The sequence below is a fragment of the Plecotus auritus genome (assembly GCF_963455305.1).
Source record: "Plecotus auritus genome assembly, chromosome: 9".
Taxonomy (NCBI): Eukaryota; Metazoa; Chordata; class Mammalia; order Chiroptera; family Vespertilionidae; genus Plecotus; species Plecotus auritus.
This window is the reverse complement of record NC_137783.1, coordinates 124,616,508-124,641,190: the sequence shown is the minus strand read 5'-3', so window position 1 is coordinate 124,641,190 and position 24,683 is coordinate 124,616,508. Positions and strand designations below refer to the sequence as shown.

Sequence of the window (24,683 nt, the reverse complement as noted above, 5' to 3'; positions counted from 1 at the left end):
ATACTGTGATGCAATTAAATTGTATCTTTTTCACCATTGCCAAAAATTTGCTTCTTTGTCTCAATTTTTGCAGTCAAGGTCTTGTAGTTGTTTGGGAATTAAATCAAGAGCGTCGTGGGAAACCAGAACGAATTTATGTGTCTTCAGAACACAAGGGCCGAAAAGTTACAGCTCTCTGTTGGGATACAGCAATTCTTAGAGTTTTTGTAGGTGATCATATGGGGAAAGTTTCAGCCATCAAACTCAACACTTCTAAACAAGCAAGGGTAAGAATCAGTCCAGTTATTTGCATATGTGGGTGAGATAAAAGGTGTTATGTCACAGAATTTCAAATAAAGGACACAATTTTATCTGCCGAATTTTTTGGGGGACTGATCTGGAACCAAGAATATTAATTTTGAGAGACTTGTTAGTATGTGGTACATATGGGAGCATGGTTTAGCTTGATATTGTTGCAGAATGGCTTCTGTGAGCTAACTTCAGTAATTTACGCTTTGTCTGTTATAGTACTTCATAATTTGTCTGTATGGCTAACTTAAATAAAACATTATTTAATACTAGGCTATTAAGAAAGATGCCAATTTATTAGTTGTGTGAATAAAATGGCATCAATTGCCCAGGCTCTTTTGTAAGGGTAGAAGAAATTCATGGGTCTAGGTATATTTTTTCTGAGATTGGTGTGAATGGAATCTTAAAGGCACCTCCTGGATTGTGCTCAGCTGTGGAGGATCCCAGACTTCGTGTCACAGTTACTGTTGGGGTGGAAGGGTTGAGTCTCAGGTTATCCTACCAGAATGCTCCAGTCTGTCATTAAGCCAGCTTTACACTATCTCTCTCCTCCAAAGGTTATTTATTATATTGGAAGTGGGGAACTTGTCTTTTCATTCCTTATTTCCATATAGGATCCTGGCAGAAAAGAGATCTAACTACCATTGGCTAAATTATTTTAATTACCATATCATAATATTCTTCTGGTTTGCTCGTAATGACCCATCAATGTTATCACTTGATTCTTTATAGTTTTGATCCAAAATATAATTGGAACCTGACACATAGAACAGTCCTAATTTGTCTTTCTTCCAAAGGGAGAAATGCTGTCTACAAATGAAAAATTCCCTTACATATTTGAAAACTTGCTTCATCTTTTTATTCCAACCTCTCAGTTTGGATCATTACTAAGAGAGCCTTAAGATTTCTTTTCTGCAGTTGTGTACCAAATTATTTCACATAACTTTGACACTCCAACAGGCAAATCAAATTTTGGTCCCTTAAGAGTTTTTACTTTGCTATTCAAAGTATTTGCATTTAAAAGGTAGAGAAGGAGATTATATGTATATGTAATGATAAATAAACCGTATTTCTTTGTTATGTTCCTTTAAGGCAGCTGCTACCTTTGTGATGTTTCCTGTTCAGACAATAACAACAGTTGACTCCTGTGTTGTCCAGTTAGATTATTTGGATGGAAGACTGCTTGTATCTTCACTCACTCGATCCTTCTTGTGTGACACTGAAAGGTATATTGACTAACCATGTGTCATAGGATATACAGAATTTAAGAACTGGAAGGGACTTAGAAATAGTCTAATCTAACCCAATCCCCTCAATTTAATTATACAGATATTCATAAGGAACCAACTGTGTGCAAGCTGATGTTAGAGAGTAGAGATAGAGGATACTGATTCAGTCAAGTATGTGACTAAGAGAACTGTTAACTCTATCTGAAGCATGATCTAAGTGCCATGAAGAAAGGCGAAATAAGGCTTGTTTTAATATGGGGAATCGGAAGTTTCCTTAATTGAGTTTGTTGTATATTTAATGGAATTTTACTGAAGTGTAAAATTAGATGAAGAATAATTAAGAAATTGTGAAGCTGACAAATATTCAACCAAAATCTCAAGGGTAGAGCCAAAGGTCCAATGAATGGCAACAGAATATTTAAGAGGTATCTATGAAATACCAGAACAGAATAGAAAACAGCTTGAAATGAATATTATATATCACTATGCTGAAGTTCCTTAGCCATTCTCACTGCAGGGAAATTTTCACTGGCTCCCCTTCTTTCCCCTTAGCCCCCTCCCCCTGCAAAAATTCCTCAGGACCTTCCCATTTAAAAATGTTTTTGGGAGAATTTTGAGCATACACAAAAGAAGAGAGAATTGTATAGTGAATCTACTAGCCAGCTCCAGTAATTTTGATAAGGATTTTCGGTAAATGAAATCTGGAGGAAGAGGGGCAGGGGGGATATTCTAGCAGGAAGGAACAGCCCTTAGGGGAAAAATGAGAAAGACATCAGCATATTCTAGAACTTGCCAATCTGGGTTAAGTAGAGGAGTTGTGGGGAAAATGTTGTTTAATTGGCACCACACTGAGAATGACAGCTTTAAATGCCACACTGAGTAGGTGGGTTCTCAGGTCATTTTACGAAAGTGTACATATAGAAAATCAGGGTTTGGAAATTGATTTCTTTAGAACTATCCAGTCTTGGAAAGTCTGTATTTCCAGGGGTTCATGTATCTCAGGAGACTGCTATTTGAAAAAGCAGGAGGATATTTATTCCAAAAGGTTTGAAGAAATGTTTGCTGACTGTCAAGGATGGTAGGGGAAAGGATGAAGAGAGATGTACTTTGCTTTTATTTCTTGGGATAAGAAAGGCACATGGGAAGGAGGCCAGTTATAGCAGGTGGCAGGTGTCTGGTATCAGAGAACCTAGCTGGAGAGCAGAGAGGCAAGGCTTTGAGATACAAGTGGTCAGTTTACATGCAATGAGCAGGAAGGATAATGCACTTGCTGCGGACTTATTTCAGACTATAGTTCAGTGGTGAGATTAGACTTACAGAATTGGAGCTCATCTGTGTCACCCTTTAATTTTTGTAGATCAGAAAGCTGAGGCCTAGCTGGGAAGAGGCTAGAACCTTTCTGTCCTGATTCTGTGCCCTTCCTGTTACCTCAGTTACTTCTAATACACCTTTGACATTGGACCTTTGGCCATTAACTCCACCCTTTGAGATTTTATAAAATACTTGTGAGTTTCACAAAGTTCTTAATTATTTTTCATCTGTAGGTTTTCAAGTTTATCAAATGGCCCAATTCAGAAATTTGGCTGAACCCTAGCCGGTTTGGCTCAGTGGATAGAGCATTGGCCTGCACTCTGAAGAGTCCCAGGTTGGATTCCTGTCAAGGGCATGCCCTGGTTGAGGACTCGATCCCCAGCAGGGGGTGTGCAGGAGGCAGCTGATAGTTGATTCTCTCTCATCATTGATGTTTCTATCTCTTTCTCCCTCTCCCTCTCTGAAATCAATTAAAAAAAAAAAAGAAAAATTTGGCTGAAATTCTAATAAATGGTCAGAACACTGTGAAAACACTTTTATTAGGATTGTTTGGAGGATCTGATGAAATTATATATATGAAACACTTTAAGAGCTAAATAAGTAAAGGTTTATTTTTCCCTCTGCAATAAACCTAGAGTTGCTAACCATTATTTTGCCATTTCACAGGGGTGTGGCTTGTTATGTGAATAACATAGAACTTACTGCTAAAATAACATATTTTAGAAATGCCTAATTTCAGTAAATTAGAATTCAGTTTTGGGGACATGGATAGTACCATAATTTTTTTTCTTTTTAAATATACTAGAGGCCCAGCACACGAAATTCATGTCCGGGTAGGGTCCCTAGGTCTGGCCTGTGATCAGGGCTGATATTCCCTGGCTTCTGGCAGCTGGCCCCATGTCCTGCTGCACTGCCACTGTCTGCCCAGGTGATCGGGGCAATTGGGGCCCCAGCGCCGCCCACGTCTGCCGCCACCCACCCCTGGTTCCCAGTTCCCCATTGGGTGATTGGAGCCTGCTGGCCGGGGGAGGGACCAAGAGGTTGACCGTTCCTGCCCGCTCGCTGGCCCTGCCCCCTGCTACCCCTGGTTGCCCTCTGTGTGTGGGGTGACTGCAGTTGGGGCCATGGCACCGCCCATGTCTGCTGCCACCCACCTCTGGTTCCTGGTTCCCCATCAGGTGATCGGGACCTGTGGGTGGGGGCAGCTCCTGCGTTTAGTGTCTGCCCCCTGGTTGTCAGTGTGTGTCATAGCCAACTGGTCATTCCGCCGTCTGGTTGATTTCCATATTACCCTTTTATATATATAGATTTTTATTGATTTCAGAGAGGGAGAGATGGAAACATTGATGATGAGAGAGAATCCTTGATCAGCTCCCTCCTGCAGGCTCACTACTGGAGATCAAGCCCAAAACCTGGGCATGTACCCTGACCGAGAATTGAACCGGCACTTTCTGGTTTATAGGTTGACGCTCAATACTGAGCCACACAGGCCAGGCTAATTTATCAATCGTATACACCCTGACTGGGGATTGAACCCAAAACCTGGGTATGTGCCTGACTGGGAATTGAACCCTTGACCTTCTGGTGCACAGGACGAGGCTCCAACCAACTGAGCCACACTGGCCAGGGCTGGTTCTGCCACTTTTTATTTATTTTTTAATATATATTTTTAAATGTATTTTTATTGATTTCAGAGAGGAAGGGAGAGGGAGAGATAGAAACATCAATGATGAGAGAGAATCATTGATCAGCTGCCTCCTGCACACCCCCTATTGGGGATCGAGCCCACAACCCAGGCATGTGCCCTTAACCGGAATCGAACCCGGGTCCTTCAGACCGCAGGTGGATGCTCTATCCATTGAGCCAAACTGGCTAGGGCATGGTTCTGCCACTTTTTAAACTTTGCAAAATAACAGTTTCCCCCTCCAGAATGTAGAGATAGTTTTCAGGATTAATTAAGATAATGTATATGAAGTGCCTGTCATCTATTGTTTGAAATTGTAGAAAACAAGATTAATGAGCAAGCAAATGAGTTGACTGTATTTCTTCACTTGGCAAACATTTAGTCTATGTCTCTGGATCCTTAGCACTGTATTAAGTATCACAGAGGATATAAAATAAGCAAGAAATATATTTTATTTCTCAAATAAGGAACATAAGTAATAAAATCATAACTTCCTATATTGCACATTTCTAAGGACTTTCACATTCATGTTCTCAGAGTAAAGCTAATGTTGTATTTTTTTTATGAAGGAAATAAGGACAGAGTTATTTATTGAATTATCTAAGTCACTGGTAAATTCACACTAAAGAGCATATTAGATCGTTATCTAATAAAAGGGTTTGTGTGGATTAATCCAATGGCAAAATCAACAACTTTACAGCTAAAAGAAAAAAGGGTTTGAGTATACAGAGCATTACATTGTATTGAGTGCTTCCTATGGGCCAGATGCTGTGCTATATACTGGGAATTCAACCAAAGAGGAATAAGAAATGGCCTTTGTCTTGGAGTAAGTCATAATCTGTTCAAATAGACACAATTGCCATATATAATGTGATAAGTGCTATGAAAACATAGCATGGGAAGCATGTAATTCAGCTTATGGGAGTCAGGGAAATCTCAGAGGAAGAATGTTGGAGCTAAGTCATGAAGAGTAAGAAAAGGAGTTTTTAGAAAAAGACATCTTCATCATTATCACTTTCCATGTTCCAGACGGTGTGTTAAACTCATATATATCTAGCTTATATAATCATAAGAGAACAGAGTTCCCAGAAGGATTTAGCATTTTGAGGAAAGATAGAGAGATTATTGGGTGTTTGTGGCAGGGGAGTGGCTTGGAGACAGTGCTGGAGAGGTAGATTAGCTTTTCCATGGAATGGCCAAAGAACAAGGTGATTTGGGAAGCAATCAGTAGGATTTACAGATGTATGAAATGGTTTGGTAACACTCATTTTTTAGATTTGAAAAGGGTTGTCACATTAATTCTGAGCCCCTCCTTCTGTGGATAATAAACTAATGTGAAATGGTTTGCTTCCTGTCACAGAAAGAGTTAATGGCAACTCAGAGCTAGAACCTTGTTCTGACCTTCCCATTCTGTGTTCTGTCCAGAAGTATACTGCTCATGTGAATGATGAGAGGACATTGTGGGTAGAGTTACTATGGCCATGCTGATTTGTAGTGCCATTGTTTTTTACTTTTTTGTAGGTAAATATGCTTTCTCTTCCTTTTTGGGTCTTAGAGAAAAATTTTGGAAAATTGGAAACAAGGAAAGAGATGGAGAATATGGAGCTTGTTTCTTCCCTGGAAGGTGTGCTTCAGGCCAGCAACCTCTAATATATTGTGCTCGTCCTGGCTCCAGAATGTGGGAAGTGAACTTTGATGGGGAAGTTATAAGTACACATCAATTTAAGAAACTCCTCTCATCGCCACCTCTCCCTGTGATTACTCTCAGGTAAGGTAATGATTTGTATGGCTGGTAGGGAGTATTTGAGGAACTTTCATGGAGATGTTGGGTTGAAGTCTCTGATATATGTGTTAAAAGATTATGCCTTAAAAGATTCAGAGAAAACAAAAAGTCTTTTCACCAATTATCTTTCATATAATTTAAAGCAAATTGAATAAGGGCACATGTAATTAGGCATTTGGTGTGTTTGGAGGCAAAAATTTTCCTATGTAGGGAAAACATGCTTTTATGTTGTGATGAAATCATTAATGGGTGTGTTTACTTCCTAGATCAGAACCTCAGTATGATCATACAGTTGGGTCCTCCCAGTCTTTGTCTTTTCCCAAACTCTTGCATCTTAGGTAAGTTTTTCCATTTGATCCTTAAAACACACACACACAACTTTTTCCCTTTGTTTCTTGCTCAAGGGCAGTTATCTTTTAAAGATTATTTTTTTATTAAATTTTAATTCTTAGTAGGCAAGGACAAAAATAGTTGTAGAACTTGTTCTTTTTTTTTTTTTTAATATATTTTATTGATTTTTTTTACAGAGAGGAAGGGAGAGGGACAGAGAGCTAGAAACATCGATGAGAGAGAAACATCGATCAGCTGCCTCTTGCACACCCCCTACTGGGGAAGTGCCCGCAACCAGGATACATGCCCTTGACCGGAATCGAACCTGGGACCTCGAGTCCGCAGGCCGACGCTCCATCCACTGAGCCAAACCGGCTAGGGCTAGAACTTGTTCTTGTAAGCTTGGTGAAACTTTGGCTCTCGGTCCTTTAAGTATTCTGACAAGTGCCTTGAATGAAAGATCTACCTGAGGTAGATTCAGCTGTCCATATTTTAATATCAGGGTTCAGTTAGCCTTCTACTGGATTCAATGCAAAAGTCCATCTTTAAGTAGCAACCCAGAGTGCTACTAAAGGCTGTCAGCTGCGGGGCTTGCCAATTACACCTTGTTCTGCAAGCATGGGGATGCCAGTGTGATTTCCAGCCAAATCCATGTGCCTGGAACTCTACTTATTTCAACAATGGAAAATATTTAGCCAATGCATAAGGTCTCTAATGCAGATTCAGAGAATATTATTTAGAGCTGACTATAGGTACCCTGAAGTGTAGACTCCTGATTGGGGTTTTTCAAAGGCTAACTAACTGTTCTTAGAATGTGATTTTTTTTAAACACTTGAAATGTTAACTAATTGCCCCTAACTAATGTATGTATATGTCTCACTACCTACACTGAAGTATTTAAAAGTAAATTGTAAAGTATCCTGAAAGTTACTGGAGACAGTTATTTTTTGTTCACAATTAGATAAAGCATACTAAAAACTCTTTCTTTATGGCTCTTATCACAGTTTAAAATTATATATGCCTGCAGTATTTATGCCCGTCTTACTCTTAGTAAACTTCATGAGGGTGCCATGTCTGTTCTTTCACTATTTATTCTCAGTGCTTAGTATAGTGCCTGGCATATATAGACAGTTAATAAATATTTGTGGACTATAGTGTGTGGGGTATGGGGAAGTCCCTTACCCGAAAGTATGTTTTCTAATAGCGAGGCTACAGTTTGCTGGTTCTCCTGGTAGAGCTATTATTCCTTTGAGTAAAAGCTATTTAAAGTTCCCATTACAGCTTCTGCCATACCAAACAAAGCCCTTCATGATCTGCCTCTGGCTATGCCTCAGTGTAAGCAATAATTAATGCCACTTTGAAGCTTTTGCTGACTCCTAATGCTGCTTAGACTAGGCACGTATTCCTGTGCACTGTTGTCACATCTTGTTCATTCCTTCATCATCACCCCTATTTCACTGTATTATAGACATCCATCCCAGCACCAGGTTGTCAACTCTTTTACTGTGGGTGCAGTGCAAAAGACATTTAAGGCTCTCAAAAAGTAGCTAAATTAAAGAATTCAACAAAGATTTTTTTGAGAAACCATGAGTAGGAGAGCCTTTGTTTTCTATTATTTCCTACCTGTATACTTGTGTCTTGTGGTAATCATTACTGTTATACCCACAAATCCTACAAGAAAGCATATTTTATACTTTCTTTGTTAGTACATTGTTATCACTTTCCCTTCTTAAATAATGCTGTTAGGCTTGTGTCCCAGTCTGTTATCAGTGAAGGGATAAGGGGATGAGGGATATATAAATTACAAAGTATCAGCTCTTATCTATTCCCTAATCACCGCCCCCCCCCCCCAATCTAATCTAGTTTGTACTTCTGAGGGATCTTTCCAAGTTGAATATCAAGTTTAGTATCAAAATCATGATCCTGTATCTCTTTACTCAGGGATCCTCTGGCCTCTCATTTTTTTCTCCTTTGGCTCCTGAAGGCAGCCTTCTAATTTTACTTACTTTGGACTAGGATTCTGACCATATTTTCCATCTTTGTGACAAAGGTCTGGGTCTTATATTGGCAAAATGTTTAATATTTGTGTTAAATATCACTCTTAGTTTCATTATTACATGGTACAATTTTTAGTACCCTTGGGTGCATTAAAAAAAAATGTCCCTGATCTCAAGATTATATTTTGTTGGAAAGATGTGGTTTATGTCTACAAAAAGTTTACCAACAATAAAAAAATAAGAGTTGTGACAGTGCAGTACATGATTAATGCCATATGAGCAGCATTGGCAAGAGATAGGTTGGGTGCAGGAAGAAAAGCAATTGCTGTGAGCCATCAGAGAAGGACTTCAGAGGTGAGTACAACTTCTGATCCTTGAGAAGTGGCTAGAATGAGAGCATTATAAGTTGGGGAATGCCCTGGTGAAGCCAAGAAGCAGAGATTACCAGTGGTATGTAAAAAATAGTAGTAGCTTTGAGAGAGTAAGTGAAATATATGAGCAAAGGATTATAGAAAGAGATGAACAGAGATGAAGAGTACCAGGGCAGGAACTGGAAAGGAAAGCGGACCAAGAAAGTACAGTGTCCCAGAGTCCAGGGAGGCGAGATTCTGGAAAGAAGGACAGCCAGAAGGATTGGCCCTTGCTTAGGGATCAAGAAGGGAAATGAGGAAGGGTTATTGGGTTTGGCAGGTAGGAAATCTATGACTTTTTGAGAATGCAGTAAAGAGGAATAATTTGGATTCCAGGTAACAGTTGGAGAGGATAAATAAGGGAAGAAGTAGATTTTGGGAGGCATAGAGAGAAAAGTCTAGGTTTTGGAGCCCAGCGGGTTCTTGGTATAAATTCTGACTCTTATGCATTCATGCTGAATGGCCTTGGGCATATATTTTCATGTTTCTGCACTTCAAATTAGAAAAAAATACAGACAACACACTTATCTTGATGAGTTGCTACAGGGTTAGATATTCTAGGTAGAGTCTTCAGTAAAGCTCCTGGCACATAGTTGACTGGGAATTTCCAACCTTTCTTACTTACACACAACTAAGGATATCAAAATATTACCATCCCTTAAAGTGGCTCACTGGAGCAGTGACTGGTGGGGAGGTGCTATGTTTAGTCTTTGTTTTAAATGTACCCCTGTCATAACACATGGGAAGTTTAGCAGCTTTAACAAACATCAGGAAACATACCAACCTTTTGTTTTCTTTTTCTAGAAGATATTTAGCATATATATTGAATTTTTCCCAGTTGGCATTATATAACTTTTTTTAGCAGTATGTTGTTAGAGACAGAAAAGAGGTTGGCTGATACACTTTTATATTTTCTTTGTACAGGCTAATTTTACTTTGATAGCTAATATGAAGGTCTGAATGCAAGGAATTATATCATAAACTATATCTGAGCAAACTAGAATTCTCTTGATTCCTTCCATTTTCTTTTGCAGTGAGCATTGTGTGTTGACTTGGACAGAAAGAGGAATTTATATTTTCGTTCCTCAGAACATTCAGGTTCTTCTTTGGAGTGAAGTCAAAGGTAATTATATTTTCCTTTCTTATGTAACTTACAATCTCATGCTTGTGAAAGATTGAATTATTATAGGAGGATTCTCTTGTAGTGTAAGATGTAAAAAAACAGAACAAGGTGACATTTCTTTTAAACATTAATATCAGATGTTTCCCTTTGTAAGGTAGTTCACAAGCATACATTTGTGAATTTGTACTCAGTTATTTATTTCCTCATGCCTTTTAAACTTTTAAATATAGTTTTTATTTATTCTTAAATATTAGTAACTACTGTTTAGGATTGAATGGGTTCATTTTCCCTTCTCTACTTATCCTGAATCTTTACTCCTATTGGAAGTCTTGCTTTAACTCCTTTTTTGTGTCTCAATAGTTTGGGGTTCAAAAAGTCCTTATGGGAACAATAGCCAATGTAAATGACTGAAACCGAGAAAATCAATCTCCGTATTCTTTTGGTTAAAACCAGAAATGGAGGAAATTTAGCTTTTTTTAGCATTGCTTTTCAGGGAGTATATTTGACTTTTGGGTCATTTTCTGCTTTGTAAAAACATAAAAAGAAAGAAACCATTACTTATTGATTCTGATCAGCATTGACTTCTTATGGATTAAGTACCCTAAGGGTATCCCATGAAAACTAATTTGTTTCTCCTTTTTAGACTTTTAAAAATTGACATATATATTGTATACGTTTAAGGTTGTACAGTGTGTTGGTTTGGTTCATTTATATATTGCAATATGATTACCACCTTTTGTGGTAAGATCATTTAAGGTCTATCTCTTAGCAACTTTGAAATATATAATACAGTATTTTTTACTATAATCACAATGCTGTGCTTTGGATCTCTAGAATTTATTAATCTTCCTCTTGCATGTGTGTATCCTTTGACCAACATATCCCAATTCCTCCATAACCCCAGTCCCTGGAAACCACCATTTTACTGTTTCTATGAGACCATCTTATTAGATTCCACATTAGTGATATTAAAACTAGTTTTTAAAGTCCTTTCGTGATAGTCTGCATTAAGTACTTTCATGATGTTCTGTTTTTATTTTTCTATAAACTGTTTGTTGATTTACATAGTATGTTAAAATCCATTACTTGACATTAGATGATAACTCTCATAAATGTCATAGTCTGGTCTCTAATGTAGAGTGTCCTCTTTTAAAGTCCCAATTTCTTTTACAGAAAATAGCATTTTAAAATAGGACTTCGGATCAGAGAGATGCGTTTTTTTCTGTTTCTTTTATTCTTATTCTTTTTAGAATAGTGTCTAAAATATTATTTCTTCATTGAAATGAAAATATAAAAAGATGAAATTCGATCAAGCCAAACCTAATGAAAAAGTGAATTTATTAGAATAATTTCAACCCTTGCAAAAATGGAAAAGGAATATTTGTTTAACATCCAGTGTGCTCACCCCACCCTTTGGTTTTTGTAGATATTCAGGATGTGGCTGTCTTCAAGAATGAGCTGTTCTGTTTGCATCTAAATGGGAAAATCTCACATCTTTCCCTTTTATCTGTGGAACGCTGTGTGGAACGCCTGCTAAGGAGAGGCCTTTGGAACCTGGCTGCTCACACTTGCTGTCTTTTCCAAAATTCTCTCATTGCTGGCAGAGTGAGTCAGAGAGCTTACATATTCATCTGGGTTGTTACAACCATCCTAGCTTGCAAGATTGTGCTACAAAGTTTCTTGGCTTAACTAGCCCTTTCTGTATGACCTACAGATAAAGCAGCAGTGAATTCCCAAAGGAAGCATGACAAATAAATCTAGGGGTGGGTGGAGGGTAAGAAAAAGGGTATACTTTCCATTTAAAAAAAAATCAAGTTTACTCACAAATTTATTTGAATTTCAGACTTTGTTTTATTTTTTAAAAAATATATTTGATTAATTTTTTACAGAGAGAAAGGGAGAGGGGTAGAGAGTTAGAAACATCGATGAGAGAGAAACATCGATCAGTTGCCTCCTGCACACTCTCTACTGGGTATGTGCCTGCAACCAAGGTACATGCCTCTGACCAGAATCGAACCTGGGTCCCTTGAGTCCGCAGGCCAACTCTCTATCCACTGAGCCAAACCAGTTAGGGCTCAGACTTTGTTTTAAGGGGGATGATTGTGCATACAGTAAATCCTAATTAAAGTCTTAATTCCTAAGGTAATTCTCCTTTCACTCGCTTGTTAAGCCTTTTTTATTTTTATTTTTATTTATTTATATATTTTTTTAATATATTTTATTGATTTTTTACAGAGAGGAAGGGAGAGGGATAGAGAGTTAGAAACATCGATGAGAGAGAAACATCGATCAGCTGCCTCCTGCACACTCCCCACTGGGGATATGCCCGCAACCAAGGCACATGCCCTTGACCGGAATCGAACCTGGGACCTTTCAGTCCGCAGGCTGACGCTCTATCCATTGAGCCAAACCGGTTTCGGCATTGTTAAGCCTTTTTTAAAGCACTTCTGAGGTTTTATGTTCTATGTTAGACCTCCTTAAATATATGGGCCATCCTATCTAATAAAAGAGTAATATGAAAATTGACAGTACCTCTGCTACACCCACAAGCCACGCCCACAAGCCAATCAGGAGCGAATATGCAAATAAACCTAACCAAGATGGTTGTGGCCACAGAGAGCAGGAGGGAGGCTTGGGTTTCCCTGGCAATGGAGGAAGCCAAGCTTTCCGACGGCCCTTGCCTGCCTTGACCAGGGGCAGAGCTGGGCAATTGGAGTGAGCTGGGGGTCCCCCGCCCAGGGCCTGAGCCTTGGCCAGAGGCTTGCGGCCTTGGCTGGGGGTGGAGCCCAGTGATCGGAGCGAGCTGGGGGTCCCCCGCCCAGGCACCAAGCCTTGGCCAGAGGCTTTTGGCCTTGGCCGGGGGCGGAGCCGGGAGATTGGAATGAGCTGAGGGTCCCCTGCCCAGGGCTGGAGGCTTTAGGCCTTGGCAGGGGTGGAGCCAGAGATCGGAGGAGATAGGTGTGAACTACAGAGGAAACACCTTTTCTGACCGCTCATTGGCTAAACTCCCTGTATGCCACTGGTAATATTCTTAGTAACTTGGGTATAAGAATCCAAAAAGGTGATCTAGGGCTTTTCCACCACATTCCTGGGAAAAAAACGAAGGTCCACTGTTGGAGGGCTAAGAAATGTCATATCCTGCCCTAGGCGGTTTGGCTCAGTGGATAATGCCTAGGTTTGCCAACCGCAGGTTCCGGGTTAGATTCTGATCAAGGGCATGTACCTAGGTTGCAGGCTCCTCCCTGGCTGGGGCCCAGGTCAGGGCTCATGCAGGAGGTAACCAATCAAAGTGTTCCTCTCACTTTGATGTTTCTCTCTGTCTTTCCCTTTCTCTTCCACATTCTCTAAAAGTCAATGGAAACATATCCTCAGGTGAGGATAAAAAAAAAAAAGAAAGAAAAAAAGAAATGTCATATCTTATGAAAGACACATCTTGAAAATGTCATTTTTTCATGATGAAGGGACCGGAGTCCGTGTTGATGAAAACACCTTGGTGGTTGCGGTGACTGGCATTGGCTGCAGCAGTGGGGTGATGGGGCTGGTGCCTTTCCCTGATCAGCCTGGTCGCCTCCCACAAAGGGAGCGGGCCTAAGCCGTCAGTAGGACATCCCCTGAGGGTTCCCAGTATGTGAGAGGGGGCAGGCTGGGCTGAGGGGGACCCCCCCCCCCCCCAGTGCACGAATTTCGTGCACCGGCCCCCTAGTTTGAATACAGATTTAGTTACATATAGTAGGCTATTCTATTTGGTTTCTACTTATCCTTTTATTAGGGAAGAAAATCATTGACTGTAGATAAATTGGAGCACTTGAAATCTCAGCTGGACCTCACAACCTATAGTGATTTGATTTCTCAACTAGAAGAATTGATCTTAAAATTTGAACCTTTGGATTCAGCTTGCAGCAGTAGAAGAAGCTCCATTTCATCACATGTAGGTATTCTCACTTTTAAAGGGTTTTTCTGTACAGTAAGATTTTCTACTTTAGGTTGTACTCACCTCTAGAATCCCAAAACTTATTTTTCTTTCCACATAGTAGATTTTTTTTGGCGGGGGAGGGGGGAATCAAAGGAAGCTTTATTTTAGCTGCTGGACAGCCCTATGAAGCCTTCGTTTAAGTTTGTCTTGGAGCCACATTTTGTTTTGTCATTTTTAATTATATTCTTTTTGCAAATGCACCTCATAGAACCTCCAGCACAGTTAAGTTGTTCTCTTCTTAATATGTGATTATTTTAGATTCTTCATGCTAATTTGAGTCTCAGTGCAGCTCAAGATTGTCTTCTTCATTCCCCATTCTCACTGCCAGGCTTTATGGAGACAAGCTAGAGAAATATTATAGCATGATCCCACTTAGCTGTGACCAGCTGCCAGGAGCCTAGACCTTGTTCACCAGTTTGTACTAATAAGCCATAATTGTTATTATTGACTTCTTGCTTTTACCATTGACTTTTCTCTTAAAAAGCTACATTGTGTTATAAAGGAAAGTTTTACTTTGATTTTTTTGAATTCTTTTTCATTTTTAGGAAAGTTTCAGCATCTTGGACTCTGGTATTTATCGTATTATTAGTAGTAGAAGAGGCAGTCAGTCAGATGAAGACACTTGTTCCCTTCACAGCCAAACCCTCTCAGAAGATGAGAGACTTAAAGAATTCATCTCACATCAAGAAGAGGATCAGCCAGATCAGTGTTGCAGCTCACACGGAAATGAGGGTGATGAGTGTGTCTTTTTGTATACTAGTATATGTATATTTTTTAATATGTTTATTGACTTTTTAGAGAGAGAGGAAGGGAGAGGGAGAGAGAGAAACATTGATGTGAGAGGGGAACATTGATCGGCTGCCTCCTGCATGCCCCCTATCAAGGAATGAGCCCACAACCTCCGCAAGTACCTGACCGGAAATTGAACCAACAACCTTTTGTGCACTGGACAACACTCAACCAACTGAGCCACACTGGCCAGGGCCTGAGTTTGTCTTTTATTGGTTGCAGATGTGAAGCACTAAATTTCTGTCACTTTTATTTGCCCGGATTATCTTGTGCATAGAGTTTCCTATAAGGTGTTTATTTTTATTATGTTGATAGACTTTCCATCCAGACCTGTAGATCTGCTCACCAGTAGAAGAGTGGATTTGTGTGTAGTTGTTCCCCTCCCCCCCATGTTTAGGCTAACATTGGTAAAGTACCTAATTTTAATCATGCATCAAAATGCTAGAAAGGTTAAGAAAGGAGGTCATTAACCAGAAGAGCGGGGCAATTTTAATCTGACTAACCAAATTATTTTCCATTAGGACTGAAAAATTACTACAATTTTGGGGCCATTGCCTACACTTTTTGATGTTTGAGCATTCCTGTGACCGAACTGTTGAGAAGAGATTTATAGAAACTTTAAACTTCCTTTTTGACTTGTGGGGATTCAGGGTTAGTAGGAAAATGAAGGTACCTGCTTGAGTGTTTTATCTGTGGACCATCCCATGCATCTTGTAAACCTGTGTTCTGCTCATTTTTATCTGGATCAGTTGTGATTTTGGTATTGAATCTTTCATTTCCTTTGGTTTATTTATTTCAGAATTTCTTTAAAGGTTAAAAAACTCCCATATGATTAGATTTTGTTTCTTTCCCTTGATTTAATTCATCAGATAATGTTTCTCATGTTCCAGTGACGTATGAGACAGATAAGAATGAAACTTTTCTCCCCTTCGGCATTCCATTATCATTTCGCTCTCCATCTCCTCTTGTGTCTCTTCAGGCTGTCAAGGAAAGGTAAACTAATTGTCTTGTCATTTAATCCCATTCTGGCTTTACTTTCTTTGTCCTCTTAGATACTTCTGTGCTGAGAATGGAGAGACATTGTATTTTATTTACTAGAGGCCTGGTGCACCAAATTTGTGCACGGGTACATCCCAAGGCCTGGACAGTGATCAGGGCCGATCTGTGGGGCGACCGGCTGGGTGATCAGGGGTCCCTGCTGGCACCAGCCTTGGCTAGCCTGGGGCCTGTGGGCTGGGGGCAGCTCCTGCATTGAGCGTCTGCCTGCTGGTGGTCAGTGCATGGCATAGCAACTGGTTGTTCCACTGTTTGGTCGATTTGCATATTAGGCTTTTATTATATACTAGAGGCCCGGTGCACAAAATTTGTGCAAGGGGGGGTGTCCCTGAGCCCAGCCTGCACCCTCTCCAATCTGGACTGCTGGCTCCCAACTGCTTGCCTGCCTGCCTTCCTGATTGCCCCTAACCACTTCTGCCTGCCAGCCTGATTGCCCCCTAACCACTCCCCTGCCAGCCTGATTGATGCCTAACTGCTCCCCTGCCAGCCTGTTTGCCCCTAACTGCCCTCCCCTGCAGGCCTGGTACCCCCCAACTGCTCTCCCCTGCAGGCCTGGGTCCTCCCTAACTGCCCTTCCCTGCAGGCCCAGTCACCCCCAACTTCCCTCCTCTGCCGGCCTGGTCACCCCTAACTGCCCTCCCCTGCAGGCTTGATCGCTTCCAACTGTCCTGCCTTGCAGGCCTGGTCCCTCCCAACTGCCCTCCCCTTCTGGCCATCTTGTGGTGGCCATCTTTTTTTTAAAAAATATATTTTATTGATATTTTTACAGAGAGGAAGGGAGAGGGATAGAAAGCTAGAAACATCGATGAGAGAGAAACATCGATCAGCTGCCTCCTGCACACCCCCCACTGGGGATGTGCCCGCAGCCAAGGTACATGCCCCTGACCGGAATCGAACCTGGGACCCTTCAGTCCACAGGCCGACGCTCTAGCCACTGAGCCAAACCAGTTTCGGCTGTGGTGGCCATCTTGTGTCCACATGGGGGCAGCCATCTTGTGTGTTGGAGTGATGGTCAATCTGCATATTACTCTTTTATTAGATAGGATAGAGGTCTGGTGCACGGGTGGGGGCCAGCTGGTTTGTCCTGAAGGGTGTCCTGGATCAGGGTGGGGTTCCCTTGGGGCATGGGGCAGCCTGGGCGAGGGGCCTGTGGTGGTTTGCAAGGCCAGCCACGCCCCCGCGGTGACCCAAGCGGAGGACCTGCTATCTGGGATTTATCTTCTACAATTGAAACTTTGTAGCCTTGAGTGGAGCCAAGCCTTCTGCTTGCTCTGTGGCGGCAGCCATTTCTGTTGGGATTTATTTATCTTCTATAATTGAAACTTTGTAGCCTTTAGCAGAGGCCAGAGCAGGCCAGGGCTGCAGAAGCTTGGCTTCCTCCATCGCTGGGGGCAACCCTAGCATCCTACTCTCTCCAGCTCCGTGGCTGCTGCCATTTCTGTTTGGATTTATTTATCTTCTATAATTGAAACTTTGTAGTCTTGAGTGGAGGCCTAGGCCGGCAAGGGCAGGCGGAAAGCTTGGCTTCCTCCATTGCCAGGGAAACCCATGCCTCCCTCCTGCTCTCTGTGGCCTCAGCCATCTTGGTTGGATTTATTTGCATATTCGCTCCTGATTGGCTTGTGGGCGTGGCTTGCGGGTGTAGCGGAGGTACAGTCAATTTGCATATTACTCTTTTATTAGATAGGACTAGTGGCCCGGTACACAAAATTTGTGCACAGGGCTGGGGTGTTCCTTAGCCCGGTCTGCACCCTCTCCAATCTGGAACCCCTTGAAGGGTGTCCTACTGCCAGTTTACAGGGATCAGGCCTAAACCAGCAGTCGGACATCCCTCTCATAATCTGGAACTGCTGGCTCCAGCCGCTCACCTGCCTGCCTGCCTGCCTGATTGCCCCTAACCACTCTGCCTGCTGGCCTGCTCGCCCCCAACTGCCTCCCCTGCCAGCCTGCTCACCCCCAACTGCCCCCCCTGCTGGCCTTCTTGCCCTCATCTTCCCTCCCCACTGGCCTGCTTGCCCCCAACTGCCCCCCTGCTGGCCTGCTCACTCCAAACTGCTCCCTCCCGCTGTTCTGATCACCTCCAACTGACCCCCACTGATGACCTGCTCACCCCCAACTGGCCCCCCTGCTGGTCTGCTTACCCCCAATGGCCCCGCCCCCCACCAGCCCGATCACCCACAACTGACGTCTCATGGCCTGGTCACCCCCTGGTGACCCAAGCTCCCAGCCCCTCCTTTTTTTCTTTCTTTCTTTTTTTTCCCAGCACCTCCTTGTGCAGAGGCCAGGGCAGCTGGAAGCAAGTATCTGGGATTTATTTATCTTCTATAATGGAAACTTTGTAGCCTTGAGCAGAGGCCAGGGCCGGCCAGGGCGGGTGGGAAGCTTGGCTTCCTCCATCACCGGGGGCATCCCAAGCCTCCTGCTCGCTCCAGCTCCATGGCTGCCGCCATCTTGATTGGGTTAATTTGCATACTCATGCCTGATTGGCTGTTGGGCGTGGCTTGTGGGCATAGCAGAGGTATGGTCAATTTGCATGTTTCTCTTTTATTAGTGTAGAGGATTTTTAAAAATGCTTTTAATGGTTTTAGGGAGAGGAAGGTGAGAAGGAGAGAGAGAGAGAAAAACATGGATCGATTGCTTCCCTGGACTGAACCCGGAACCTGGGCATGTGCCCTGACTGGGAATTGAACTGGTGACCTTTCAGTGCATGGGACAATGCTCAACCAACTGAGCCACACCAGCCAGGACTGGAAAGACATTTTAAATGAGAAAAAAATAGTCTCTAGGTTATTTCTCATATCACCTGTTATATGGAGCTGTTAACTTCTCATTTCCATCTTGGGGAATTTAGCTTCCCTCTTTGAGTAGCTGGATATTTGAGTTGTTATATATGTAGTTTTTTAACCCACAGACAGCAAAAGTTTAAAAATCTGATATTTTTCTCATCCCTCATAGAAACAGTTTACATATATTATTAGTCATTGCCTTCTTTATATTTTTTTAAAAAATTCACTTATTGAGATCATATATATATATATATATATATATATATATATATATATATATATAAATCCCACATTGATTTGTTGTTGCACTTATTTATGCATTCATTCATTGAATCTTACATGTGCCATGACTGGGGTTTGAAACCTTAACCTTGGTGTATTGGGGGTTAGCTATCATTAGTCAATTTTTGATCCTTTCTCAGTTTGGGCTCAGAATTGGAGACTTCAGAAGTCTTTCTTACTAGTCTATGGGACTAAGATTTGCATTTGAGTTTGAGAGAGAAGACTTTGTACTGCTACTTAACTGCTTATCTGTCTTACTGGATACAATATTCTTATCAAGAAGAATATGTTGTAACTAGTTGGCAGCTGAGTTTCATGAAGAAATGTTATTAATTCTCTGGCTAGGGTGGAGCAGGTGGTCATATGGCCTTCTTTGCTTAAATTGATAGAAATATCACAGACTGGAGTTGAAGACATTTTCTTTAAAAAAAAAAAAGACCTTTTCTTTAGCACTTAAAGCAGTTTAGTAAATGAAGTAAATTCTTATATTGTAAATTTTATGTGGACCTTACATGAAATATATAGTTGATTACGGAAGTTGCTGTAGGCAGTCTTTCTTTTATTAAGTCCAAGTTGCCTTCCTGGGACTAATAGAAACATAGAGAACTAGGTACTGAATTTTTCATTTTTGTTGTATAATTACATTTCTTTTCATGTTAGTTTTTTGGTATTTGACTTCCAGTGTTTCTAGCTTTGTACGTAAAACGACTGAGAAGATTGGTACCCTTCATACAAGCCCTGATCTGAAAGTGAGACCAGAGCCCAGGGGTGATGAACAGTTATGTGAAGAAGATGTGAGTCCTGTCACTTGCTCAAAGGAGGAAGACACCGAGTAAGCTCTTGCATATAAATCTGTGTAAATTCTGGAGGGGTCACTTATCAGTTTGAAGAAAACCATAGGCTATGCCCTATTTGAGAAGGTATATGTATGACCCTGCTCATTGTTGATTGCTATTGTAGCTCATAAAAATTGTGAATACCACAGCCGGTTTGGCTCAGTGGATAGAGCATCGACCTGCAGACTGAAGGGTCCTGGGTTCGATTCCAGTCAAAGGCATATGCCTGGGTTGTGGGCTCGATTCCCAATAGGGGGCATGCAGGAGGCAGCCAATCAGTGATTCTCTCTTATCATTGATGTTTCTATGTAGCTCTCTTCCCTCTCCCTCCCTCTCTGAAATCAATAAAAATATATTTTTTAAAAATTGTGAATACCACAAGTTAAATGTTGGAAAATTACATCTACCCATAGCAAATCTGTTAAGACAGTTTTAATTTAGCACACTTGCATCTGTCTCCTACACAACCTCCTCCTCTCCAAATCTCTTCAAAGTTTTGGAATGTTAGAGAAGGAGTATTAAATTAAGAGTAAGATGACCAAGGATCTAGGCCTTTTCCTGGTTCTGCTTCTGACCAATTTGTAACTTTGGATAGGTAAGTAATGTTCTCTGGCCTATAAGGTGAGAGCATTGGTATTGATGTCTTGCCTTATACTTTTCTTATGATATATGCTGGTGGCATAGTCCTTGTTCTGGCACAGTTTGAAGTGCCTTGTCTATCTGGTCTCTGCCTTATCTCATGGTTCAGGGAATCTGAGCATTAGAGGCAAGCAAGCTCAGCACTCATTCAGGAATTGAGAGAGAGACCCATAGGCCCAGTGTGTCTGGACAGTGAGATGAAACAGAAGGTGTATTATTCTCAGAATAACTTAGTGAATCTATATATATTTATAGGAAAAATGTACAGATATGCCTAGGCATTTAAGGCAGCCTTCAATCTGACCATAGCTCATTTTTCTAGCCTCATTTTTAACCACATCCTTCTAAGCACTCTAAATTTCAGTCCTGTTGGAGAATTAGGTATGTATACTTTACTGTTCCTCTTTGTGTTGTTTTCTTCTACTTGCAGTATTTCTCACCATATTTTCTGACACAAATACTACTTCCTCAGGAAAGTTGCCATTGTTTGCCTAGTCAGAATAATTACTCCTTTTTTCATAGCACAATGTATGTGCTGCTCTTTAGCATTCATTTTATTCTCTTTTAGATTATAGTTATTTGCATGCCTATCTTTTTGACTTGAGTGTACTCATCTTGAGGCCATTGACCATTTTCTATACTCATATGTTTATTTCATTTAACATAAAGTACAATACCTGCCACTTAGTAAGTACTTAGAAATATTTGTCTAAGGAAGCTATAATCCCATCTAACTCTTTTCACACTCTTCTAGGGGAATAAAAGAAGTAACTAGTCAACCTCCAGAAGAAGATAAATTCCAAGAGCTCAAAATAGCAACGGCAGAAGCAATGTGAGTATTTATGAATGAGGAAGTTTTATAGTGAATGGGAATGACTTTTTGGGATCATCACTAGTGATCCTGAGACAATATGGGGCTGAGGTAGTCTCATTTGGAATTGAAATTTGAGAATTAGTATGGTTAATGTTCTCTGTATTATCATGTTGCCGAGGTAGTTGTTAAAGAGTAGAAAAGTAACACTTATGTCAGATTAATATGATGTATTCATTATGTTTATTTAGCATGAAATAATTTGTTTAAAAAAACATACATAAAACAAATTTCATACATGTTTGTCTTGTATAGGACCAAGCTACAGGACCCACTGGTTTTATTTGAACCTAAATCTCTGAGAATGGTTTTACAGGAGTGGCTTTCACAGTTAGAAAAAACATTTGCCATGAAGGACTTTTCAGGCATTTCAGGCACCTGTAACTCATCCACGACATCGAATGAGGATGTGCTATTGTTTGATGAGTCAAAAAATGAAATATTGGTTGAAGATAATGAAAAACAAGAAAGGGACTCTTTAAGCAATGAAGAAACTGTTGATCACACGGCATGTGAATCTGTAAATAGTCTGAGGGAGCCCTTGGAAGACCTCTTTCGAGTATGTTCTCCATGCAACATAGCAAACGGTCTCCGGAAAGACCTGGCTGAATTGACAACATTGTGTTTGGAATTGAATGTACTGAATTCTGAGATCAAAAGCACAAGTGGACATGAGGGTCACTCTTTGCAACAGTGCTCTTCTGAAATTCTGGCTTGTCAATTCCTAAAGAAGTACTTTTTTCTCCTGGACTTGAGGAGAGCAAAGGAGAGTATCAAGCTTACTTACGCTAATGATCATTGTGTTTGGGATACTTTTATCGAAGGATTGAAAGGTAATAGATTGCCTTACCAAAGGTAGAAATTGATATAGAGCACCTTGGCATTTACACTCAATTTAATTTTTAATAGTTCTTCATATGTTGCTTTAATTTGCATCTATATCATAAGAAACTAGTTTTCTTTCTTTCAACCATATTTAGAAAATGACAGCAATGTTAGAGAAGTTGGGGTTAAAGTAAAATTTTTATAAGTATCCTATCTAATAATGAGGGAATATACTAATTGACCATTACTCTGTCACAAAGATGGCTGCTGAGGCCAAGTTCCCATAGGGAGCCTTAATGAGCAATCAGTGGGGACCTGAGGCTATGCCCTCCCCCGCTTCTCCCCATGTGGCTTGACAGGGGACCTCAGGCTGAGTACCCCACCTGGCAGGTCTTGACAGGGGACCTCAGGTCATGCCCCCCACCCGGCAGGGCTTGACAGGGGGGCCTCAGGCTGCGCCCCCTGCCCTGGCGTCAGGCTGGGGGACCTCAGGCCCCACCCCCCACCCCAGTGCCAGGCCAGGGGACCTGAGCCCATGCCCCCCACCCCATGGGGCTTGACGGGGGACCTCAAGGTGCACTTCCCGTCCTGGTGCTGGGCTAGGGGACCTCAGGCTGCTCCCCCTGCCCCAGAGCCAGGCCGGGGGACCTCAGACCGCACCCCCCACCCGGCAGGGCTTGACAGGGGACCTCAGGCTGCGCCCCCCACCCCAGCACTGGGCCAGGGGACCTGAAGCTGCGCCCTCTCCCGGTGCTGGGCCAGGGGACCTCAGGCCGTGCCCCTCACCCAGCAGGGTTTGACGGGATCTCAGGCTGTGTTCCCCACCTGGCAGGGCTTGATGGAGGACCTCAAGGCATGCCCCCACTGCTCCCGTCTGGGCTGGGGGACCTCAGGCCATGCCCCCTGTCCTGGCGCCGGGCTAGGGGACCTGAGGCTATGCCTCCTGCCTGGCAGGGCTTGACAAGGGTGGGACTGGCTGGGTCTGGATCTAGCTCAATGGGGGGGGGGGGGGGGGCGGCGGCCCGGTCTGGGTCTCACGCGATTTTGAGTTGCATGTGGGTGGGCGGGGACTTGACTCTGGGTCTCGTGGTGAGCCCCAGACTGACAGGAGGAAGGTTTTCATATACATTTTACTAATTTTCTTTCATCTCTGACACTTCTATTATAGAGAAAGGGCAAATAGCAATATTAAATTATTTCCTCTAATTAATCCCCTTTTAATGTGCACGAATTTCATGCACCGGGTCACTAGCAGATATATAAAATGAAAAAAATCCCTGAGTAACTTACTAATATTGAAATAATGTTTACCATTTATTGAGTACTATTGTGTACCACTATTTATGCTAAATACTTTCCAGGCATTGTTTCATTTTATCCTTACAACAGTTTTCAGAGGAGATGGTGTTATTCCATTTAGTAGGTGAGGAAACAGGCACAGGGAGATTATAATCGTTAAGTAGGTTACACTGCTGTAATATCTCATGAAATATTAACTCAGATATTGCAGAAGTTTATTTCTTGTTTATATGCTAGTTCAAGGCAGATACTTGCTCTTACTTACAGGCTTGGCCTGGTGGTTGCTTACATCTCTTCTGTTCACTTTCCATTGGTAAGAATTTTATCACATGACCCCGTTTGACTGCAAAGGAGACTGGGAAATGTAACCTATCCAGATGTCCAGAAGGAAGAGAATGGATGTGGGGGAAAAGCTTGTATGTCTGCCTTGGAGATTTGGTTGACAGACAGCAGTCTTTCTTTTACACTTGATTGAAGGTCACACTATTTGTCATCCTCACATAGAAACCAGCTCTCAACCTCCAGAGACCATGCATGCTCTTTTTACTGCATAGATCAGCCATGGGCAAACTACGGCCCGTGGGACGGATCTGGCCTGTCGGCTGTTCTGTCCGGCCCGCGGAGCTGAAAGAGCGGAGGGTTCTCTTGCTCTCCCCTCCGCTCCTTTACTTTGAATTTATATTAGTTCACACAAACACTCCGTCCATGCTTTTGTTCCGGCCCTCTGGTCCAGTTTAAGAACCCATTGTGGCCCTCGAGTCAAAAAGTTTGCCCACCCCTGGCATAGACCCATGTTTTTGAAGAGGTGAATTTTTTAAATTCAACATTTGACTTGAATCAAAGATGCCGTGTGTCTTATACTTGGTTTAGACTTTAAACACACTTTTCATTTATTAGAAAAGTGAATAGTCACAAGTCAAAATACATTTTTATATTATTGACTTAAAGATCTTTTTGTTTTCTAGACGATGGATCTATAATTATGGTTCTGCTTCAGTTGATATTTAGCTGTTAAAAGTATAAGAAATGATTTCAATTTCTTTTTCTGAGTTGAGATAGGCTTTTATGTGAAATAAGAAAAATTATTTCTCTTCAAATAGGTTCAGATGTTTGACATTATTACCTACTGGAAATTTGCTATGTATGTTTCTATTATGTGATCATACCCAACC

The 24,683-nt window shown here is 41.6% G+C and overlaps 1 protein-coding gene across 4 annotated transcripts in view; it reads left to right on the top strand.

Annotated features, from left to right (window-relative positions):
* Positions 1–24,683, top strand: part of HPS5 (HPS5 biogenesis of lysosomal organelles complex 2 subunit 2) — a 49,668-nt gene that overhangs the window by 10,621 nt on the left and 14,364 nt on the right. For 3 of the 4 annotated variants that reach the window (XM_080687185.1, XM_080687186.1, XM_080687188.1), the window contains 12 exons: positions 74–266; positions 1,381–1,514; positions 6,068–6,280; positions 6,562–6,633; positions 10,067–10,155; positions 11,582–11,760; positions 13,925–14,083; positions 14,674–14,860; positions 15,787–15,910; positions 19,724–19,873; positions 21,271–21,348; positions 21,643–22,220. In XM_080687185.1, coding sequence (XP_080543311.1) covers positions 74–266; positions 1,381–1,514; positions 6,068–6,280; positions 6,562–6,633; positions 10,067–10,155; positions 11,582–11,760; positions 13,925–14,083; positions 14,674–14,860; positions 15,787–15,910; positions 19,724–19,873; positions 21,271–21,348; positions 21,643–22,220 — 2,156 coding nt within the window. The remainder of the gene's footprint in view (positions 1–73; positions 267–1,380; positions 1,515–6,067; positions 6,281–6,561; positions 6,634–10,066; positions 10,156–11,581; positions 11,761–13,924; positions 14,084–14,673; positions 14,861–15,786; positions 15,911–19,723; positions 19,874–21,270; positions 21,349–21,642; positions 22,221–24,683) is intronic. The other variant, XM_080687187.1, reaches the window with a different exon arrangement.